The 7,640-nt window shown below is 60.2% G+C and overlaps 1 protein-coding gene across 3 annotated transcripts in view; it reads left to right on the top strand.

The window, feature by feature from the left end:
* The window catches only part of CASTOR1 (cytosolic arginine sensor for mTORC1 subunit 1), a 4,520-nt gene extending 767 nt beyond the window's left edge, over positions 1 to 3,753 (top strand). For 2 of the 3 annotated variants that reach the window (XM_024767926.1, XM_024767927.1), the window contains exons 2-9: positions 10 to 80; positions 1,263 to 1,450; positions 1,536 to 1,668; positions 1,943 to 2,066; positions 2,525 to 2,638; positions 2,806 to 2,888; positions 2,984 to 3,078; positions 3,206 to 3,753. In XM_024767926.1, coding sequence (XP_024623694.1) covers positions 10 to 80; positions 1,263 to 1,450; positions 1,536 to 1,668; positions 1,943 to 2,066; positions 2,525 to 2,638; positions 2,806 to 2,888; positions 2,984 to 3,078; positions 3,206 to 3,274 — 877 coding nt within the window. In that variant the 3' untranslated portion in view covers positions 3,275 to 3,753. The remainder of the gene's footprint in view (positions 1 to 9; positions 81 to 1,262; positions 1,451 to 1,535; positions 1,669 to 1,942; positions 2,067 to 2,524; positions 2,639 to 2,805; positions 2,889 to 2,983; positions 3,079 to 3,205) is intronic. The other variant, XM_024767928.1, reaches the window with a different exon arrangement.
* The last annotated feature ends 3,887 nt before the right edge of the window (positions 3,754 to 7,640 follow it).

The following is a 7,640-nucleotide window of genomic DNA, read 5'->3' as shown; positions in this document are numbered from 1 at the left end:
CCCAACCAGGTGCAAGTTCTTCAGCCTGACGGAGACCCCCGAGGATTACACGCTCATGGTGGACGAGGAGGGCTTCAAAGGTGGGGGCTGGGCTGGGGAGGGGGAGTAGGGGAAGGAGACTGCGTTCTTTGCCAGATTCTCACCGAATGTTAGGATCCAAGGTCGCAAGAGCTGGGGCCTTGAAGGAGGATGGATCTGGGTTCGAATCCATTTCCACTATTCACTGGCTGTGTGCCCTTGAGCAAGTCACTTCCCCTCTCTGAGCTGTTTGTTTCCGCTTATGTAAAGTGGGTATAGTTACGGTTCTGATCTTATAGGGTCCCACGAGGGCTTTATAATGGGGCTGTGTGTGGAGGACACTTAGCAGCCGCAGGCCAGCAACAGGGCCTCAGTTACAGTTCTGGGGCAAGAATCGGGTTTCTGTGGCTGTTTCACCACCACCCCCATCTGCCTTTGGACTATTTCTCCTTGGACTTCTCTCCCTGGTGTGGGTCACCCCCTCCTGGACTGGTCTGGCGACTCCAGGAGTCTGAGGGTTGGGGAAGGAATGCAGGCAGCCAGCCCAGGGCAGGATCCTGGCCGGCCTCCTAGCTGTGCTTGGGCAATTAGCAGCCCGCCTGGTTGTGGCCCCTGCTCTGGACTGGACGCCAGCCTGGTTCCTCCCTGGTCCCTGGAGCTGACATCTGCCTTTTACTCCTGCCAGCTTGACCCATCCTGACAGGCCTGGAGCCTCAGGCCAGCCGACTGGGGCTTGGTCCATCCCGCATAGCGCCACTTCAGGCCTTAGTTTCCCTATTTGTGCAGCAGAAAAGTCTGGGTCTGCTCAGAGGGAAGGGCATCCCCCAGCCAACGTGGTCTGCTGGCTCCCCCTGGTGGTGCCATGTGGTATAAGGCATCTGTGAACCCACAGAATACTGTCATCCCATTCTACAGAGGAGGAAACTAAGGCTCAGAGAAGTTAAATCATTTGCCCCAGGTCAGCAAAAAGTAAATGGTGAGGCTGGGATTGGAACCCAGCTCTGTCTGGATTTGGAGTTCCAATCTTAACTGGGAAGTTACAATCCCTGACAGGCCAACACCTGAAGCACCTCTCAGTCCTTGCAGACATGCAGGTCTCAGGAGCAGAACTTGGGGGAGGAAGACAGCTCCAGTCTCCAGACCTGACCTGACCTTGGTAGAACTCTCCAAGGCTCAGACAGGGAAACTGAGGGCAGGGTCCAGCCCTGTAGGCCCTGACTGGGCATGTGCCCCCTGCCCCACAGAGCTGCCCCCATCTGAGTTCCTGCAAGTGGCTGAGGCCACGTGGCTGGTGCTGAACGTGTCATCCCACAGTGGCGCAGCAGTTCAGGCTGCTGGGGTCACCAAGATCGCCCGCTCAGTAATTGCACCGCTGGCCGAGCACCACGTGTCGGTGCTGATGCTGTCCACCTACCAGACAGACTTCATTCTGGTGAGTTTCCTGCAGGTGCTGGTGCGGGGCAGGGTGGGAATGGGTGCCTGGGGACCCATGTGTTGTGCCATCTCCTGTGGCCCAGGTGCGAGAGCAGGACCTGTCCGTGGTGATCCACACGCTGGCCCAGGAGTTCGACATTTATCGAGAGGTGGGCGGGGAGCCTGTGCCCGTTGCCAGGGATGATTCCAGCAACGGCTTTCCCCGTGCCCAGCATGGTGAGGGCCGCCCTCCGACACCCAGGCCTGGGCAGGGGCTCCTCTTCCCACTGGGCCCCTTCCCGTGTGCAGGTGGGTCTGTGGGCTTAGGGAGACCAGCTGACATTGACCCCCTCATAAGATAGGGAGATGGGGCCAGGAAAACTCAGGCAGGTACTTGCATGTAGACCGTGACCCGGCACCCAGCCCAGGCCTCCTCTCTGGCTGGCCACCAGGGGGCGTCGCAGCCCACAGTCGCCCTTTCACCTGCCACCACCTTGTCCCTCCGGAGCAGGGCCCAGCCCCACGGTGCATCCCATCCAGAGCCCAGAGAACCGTTTCTGTGTCCTCACGCTGGACCCTGAGACGCTGCCAGCCATCGCCACCACCCTCATTGATGTCCTCTTCTATTCGCACAGGTGGGCCTTGTTTGCGTTTGTCTCTTTGTCCTCATATCTTGTTCCCCGTGCTCTTTCCTACCACCTTCCGCCCATCCCTTGGTTCTGCGGACTCTGTGCCCTGTTCTGTGTCTGGGGTTCCTGGCAGCCTGCGATGCACATGTATCGTGCACTGAGGTTCAGGCAAGGTCCTGATGCCGCAGCTGGAGCCCTCCCCTCTGGTGTGGGCAGAGCCACCCCTGAGCTGTGCCCTGGCAGGCCCTCCGGCCCTGGGTTCTGTGTCTTTGGCACAAGCAGGGTTCATCATCTTCCCCCATCCCCACCTACACCAGCAGGAGGTCAGGGTGCTTGGAAGGGGAGAAAGTGGCCCAGGGACAGGAGGGTCTGCCCAGGACCAGTTGTGCCAGTCCCTTCCCAGGTGTGGAGGCCAACAGGGAGGTGGAGTGGACAGAGCACCTGAACCTACTCTCCCTCCCCAGTCCCCCTAAGGAGGCAGCCTCCGGTGGTCCTGGATCCAGCTCTATCACCTTCTTTGCTTTCTCCCTCATTGAGGGCTACATCTCCATTGTCATGGATGCTGAAACGCAGAAAAAGTATGTGACCCCTGACCCTAGGTGGGCCATAGGCCCTAAGCCAGCCCCAGGGAGGGAGGGGGTAGAGCGGCAGACTCCGAGGTCACCAGGCTGACCTGCCTAGGGAGCTCATAGTGGGGCAAGGAGGGGACAGGGGTGCCCTGCCCACTGCCCACCTGCCTCCCCAGGTTCCCCAGTGACCTGCTGCTGACCAGCTCCTCAGGGGAGCTGTGGAGGATGGTGCGCATCGGCGGACAGCCGCTGGGCTTTGGTGAGGGCTGCACCTCATGTGTCGGGGGCTTGGGAAGGGCTGGGGGTGGGGGTGGGGATCAGGGCGATCCACATGGACCTCTCCTCAACCCTCAGATGAGTGTGGGATTGTGGCCCAGATCGCAGGTCCCCTGGCTGCGGCCGACATCTCCGCCTACTACATCAGTACCTTCAACTTCGACCATGCCCTGGTGAGCGCTGCTGGCTGGGGCCAGGGCCCCTGGAGGGACGCTGAGGGGGTGGGGTGGCAGGAGGTAGCCCCAGCTGGCCCAGGAAGTTGGGCAGCCCTGACCCCTCCCTCTGTCCACCTGCCTGCAGGTTCCTGAGGATGGCATTGGCAGTGTCATCAAGGTGCTCCAGCATCGGCAGGAGGGTCTGGGCTCCTGAGGCCCTGAGGGGAACAGCAGCCTCCAGGCTCTCCCCTTGTCCTCAAGCTTCCAGAGACTTCTCAAAGCTTTTTACTCAAGCTCTGGGATGTTCCTGTCGGGGGACTCCTCCTTCCGCTCTGTGTATGTAAGCTGCGTGCAGACACTGGCTCTCACGTGGACACGCGTGTCTGCCCATCGCAGGGGAACACGGTGCTCAGGGCTTCCTCCAGGAAGCCCCTCAACCCATCACTCCCTGCGGGGCCTCGGCATTTGCACATTCCCTGCCTGAGGCCCGAGCCTTCCCCCTCTCAGCCCTGGGTGGGCCGGCTGCTCCCCAGAAGGCCTGATCTCCCATCTGCCTCTGGCTCTGTTGCCTTTCCTGGCCAAGTGAATTCTGACAGTGCCTTCCCTTCCTGGGGCCTCCAAAAAAAGTATTTTTACATCTCTATCTCTCTTCTTTTTTAATCAACTTGTTAATAAAGAGCTTGTAGTGAGCAGGCCAGGCTGTGGTCCTTGGGGTTGTCCAGGCCTTGGCCATGCCTGCCCCACAGCTCCCCAGGGCCCCTCTGCCTGAGGTCCTGGACTCTCCCCGCTCTGCTGGCTCCGGGCCTCACCTCCCTCAGTTCTCACCTAAAGAGCGTAGATGAGCTATCACTGTTCTCCAGACAAAGGACCTATGCGCTGGGAGGTGGAGTGACTTAGCCAGGGTCACGTGATTCCTGTCCAGGGCTGCCTGGCTCTGAGGTCCAGGCTTTCTCTTCATTCCTTGCTGCTTCTCAACAGCCCAGAAGGTTCAGAACAGGGAAGAGACTCCCAGACCCTCCTGCCTGGGGGTCCCCCAGCCTCCCTGGCACCTTGGGTGTGGCTGGCCTGTTGCAGAATCCCCTCAAGGAGGGGAGCCCTAAAGCACCTCTCCTTCAGGCTGCTGCCTGCTTTCTTTTGGACCACGCCTGAGTTCTTTCTGTCCCTCACGGGAGCAGTCAGTTCTTGCAACCAGGCTCTCCTGGAGCAGGGGTGGGAGGGGGCCAGTCAGAGTGTGCACCTGGGAGTCTGTACACTGGGCTTCCCCTGGCTGGGGGGACAGGACAGGGGCCTGGAGGCCACCTGGAGCCCCCTCTCCCCTTGATGGCTGCACGCCGGGGCCAGAGGCTCTGCACATCTGGGCCGGGGTTTCCTGTCACAGAGGGGCCACCTCCCTGCTCTGTGAGTTGGGATTCCGCTGTGGCCCGATGGGGCCCCACAGATGTGCTGGGGAGGTTATCGGGTGCCCTCAGCCCAGACCCGCCCGCGCTCAGGAAGGGAAGAAGGGTGTGACTTCAGCGTACTCAGAGGTCGTGGTGGCTCCCCAGAAAAGCCAGAACGGGTCCAGACCTCTGGCAGTGCGCCCGCCCTGCCCCTGGGAACCTGGGGGCTGAAGATCAGAAGAGCAGGGAGCGCAGCCCAGCCCGGTGAGTGGCGGTCGGGTGCCCTGGGCCAGCCCCTTCCCCTTGGCCTCCGTTTCCCCAAGTGCATTGAGACCTGGGAGGCAACTCCCTCAGGATCCTATACCCTTGGACCCTGGGAAGGGGGTGTTTGTTTGTAGTTTGTCTTTGGGTTGGGGAGGGTCCTGCTTCTCTCCCTGGAGGGGTCGCCCTGGGCCTTGGCTCGAGGAATGTCCTGGGCTGAGATGGGGATTTTAGAACCAGAATTCTTGGGGCTGCCTGACCTGTAGCTAGAGAGCTCCTGGCCGCACGTCCAGCTCTGGGGGTCTGTCCATCTGTCTGTCGTTTGTGAGTCACTGCCTGATTTAGGTGTTTCTGTCATCCCAGTTTTCCAAGTGTGTCAGGTCTCACCTGGTCCCCCACACTGGGTCCTAACCTGGCAATGGTTAGATCTTGTGACTGCCCGTGGGATTGGGCTGGGTGCGAGGCCACAGGCCTGCCCCGGTGGGCTGGTACAACTCAGGCCCAGGCCTAGAGGCCAGCATGTCCACCTGCGTCTCCACCACACACATGCAATTGTGTGTGTGGAATTGTTAGCTTCCAGGGCATTAGGGTCCTTGGGGGTCACTGGGCCGGCTCTCGGCCTCTTGGCAGGTTACAGATGGGGAGACCTGCTCAGGGAGTGCAGGAGACTGAGACGTCCCTGGGGTTGGAGCACAGGGCTTGGGGCACAGGGCTTGGGAAGTGCCTGGAGAACACAGCTTCTCTGGGAAGGGGATATGACCCTGGCCTCGCACAGCTGATGCGCTGGGTGCTGTCTGACAGGTAGGTCTTGAGCTGTCCTGGGCCAGGGGATGGGGACTCGCAGAACCACTTCCTTGTCCACCCAGGCTCTAGAGAATTCTAGGGAAAAGGAAGTTGGTCTGGTCAGCCCAGGCCTCGGGTTGGGTCATTCATAACTGAGGTTGGGGGCGCTCACTGGCTCACCTGGAGCCCCAGTCCACCTGTCTGCCTCAGCGCGGCCACTCCTGAGCATGAGGCCGAGGACCATGGAGCCTAAGTGCTTGTTCTCAGAAAGATGCAGCCCATGCCCAGGGAGGGCCCTGCCCACAGTCCCTCAGCCCCTCAGCCCCACGTCCAGCATCTGCAGGGGGGGCTGTTGGGTGGGTGGGGATGGGAGATGAGCAAACCTCAGGCGTGAAGAGTCCCAGGCTCATTTCTACCCTTTCTGATCTCCATGCTCATACAGAAGAAGTGACCTCTTCAGCCTTCCTTGAAGGCATTTGAGCAGAAATTCAGGGTTTAAGGTTTTCACCTCCACCCCAGCTGGGTAGGGCCGTGAGGTCCCACGCTCACCAAGTTGCTCCAGAGCGGGGTTATTTTCCTGCGTAGAGGGGAGAATAAGGCCACGCCCTCTCCATGTTCTACCTGGTCCCACCGGGTGGGGCTGGTCCAAGCAGGAGGAAGGAGGGGCAGCCGTCTGCAGCTGGCTGACTATGAGCCCAGGGAAGCTGCTTCCCCATCCGTATGTGGGAGAGGGGAGCGGTGTGTTCCATTAATTCATGTATTCAACACACGCTCTCATTATCCCCCTTTTACACAGGGGAAACGAAGCACTTCACAGAGGGGTGAAGTGACTTAACCAAGGTCACACAGCTGGGCATGGCAGAACCATTATTCACAAAGAAGGTCAATAGTGCCCCTAGGGGCCTGGGGAGGTTCCCTGGGGGAAGGGATATTTTAGCTGAACCCTGAGGGACCGGGAGGATTTTTCAAGATCCCTCTCAATCTCAGCTGTCTGCGTTGGTGACTGAGTGTCAACCGCTGGTGGCAAGGGGTGCGTGGCAGTGGGTGTGTGGGCGGGCATGTGAGGCGTAGCCCTGCCTCCTCCCTGACCCTGGGCTGGGCTGGGTGAGCCCGTTGGGCAGCAGGCGGGGTTTGTGTCTCACTTTCCCAGGCGGGCCCAGGTGCTGGGGTTCCCGAGCCAGGGGTATCTCAAATGGGGGTGCCCAGAGCTCCCTTCCCAGGGCGTTGGTCACGGTGCCACATGGATGGGTGTGCTGCACTGGTGTGTGCATTCACAGTGTGCAGGCCTTCGTGGGCATCGACAGGCAAGTCTGTTTTGGCCAGAAAGTGTGTGTATGTGTGTCTGTCTACACGTGTGTCTCAGTGTCCGTGTGTCCTTGTACTTATGGCTCCATGTCGGAGGTCTGGATGTCTATGGCTGTGCATGCATCCAATTTCTTATAAACATCAGCTGTGTGCCTGGCTCTGTGTCTGCGTGTGTCCTGTGCCTGTGTGTGAGCATTTGTGGCATGTATTTCTGTGTGTCTGTTTTTGTCTGTGGCTGGGGCAGTTTTTCTATGTCCACGTGTGCGTGCACACGTCTGCATCTTTTGTTTTCACATTCACACCTGTGCCCGTGTACACCCTCTTGTCCACTTTCCTTCTGGGGACCCACTTCCCTCAGGGCCCCCTGCTCTCCCTCTCCCTGATAGCAGAAGGCCCAGCTCCCTGCCATCCCCTGGGGAGTGGTGGGCTGTGCTGCCCAGCCCCCCAAGCCCTACCTCTTCACCTCTGCCCTCCGTCCCTGGCCGCCTTCCCCCCAGCCTCTCCCATCTCCCTCTTCCCTCTCTGCCCACTTCTCTGTCCCTCTTCTGTCTACAGCCCAAAGGGAGCCTAGCCCTGCTTTCTGTCCCCCTGTGCATATGCCCCTCAGCCTGAGCTCTCTGCAGTGACCCAGCCCCAGTGCCCTCTGCAGCCCAGCACCCCCCATTTCCCAGGGCCCTGAGTCAGCCCACGGTTGTTCTGGCCTGTGTGGCCACCCCAGACCTCCCGCTGGTCTCCCTGCCTGGGTCTCCCTCTCCTCTGGCTGCAGAAGCATATTTTCCCCAGCACTAGTGTGCTCCCTCCCTCCCCTGTCTCCAGCCTTCCCCAGCCCCCCTGCTCTGTCTCTGAGACCAG

Source organism: Neophocaena asiaeorientalis, unplaced genomic scaffold, assembly GCF_003031525.2.
Source record: "Neophocaena asiaeorientalis asiaeorientalis breed wild unplaced genomic scaffold, Neophocaena_asiaeorientalis_V1.1 scaffold828, whole genome shotgun sequence".
NCBI classification, from domain to species: Eukaryota; Metazoa; Chordata; class Mammalia; order Artiodactyla; family Phocoenidae; genus Neophocaena; species Neophocaena asiaeorientalis.
The sequence above is the reverse complement of the archived record's forward strand: the minus strand, read 5'-3'. Positions and strand labels throughout refer to the sequence as shown.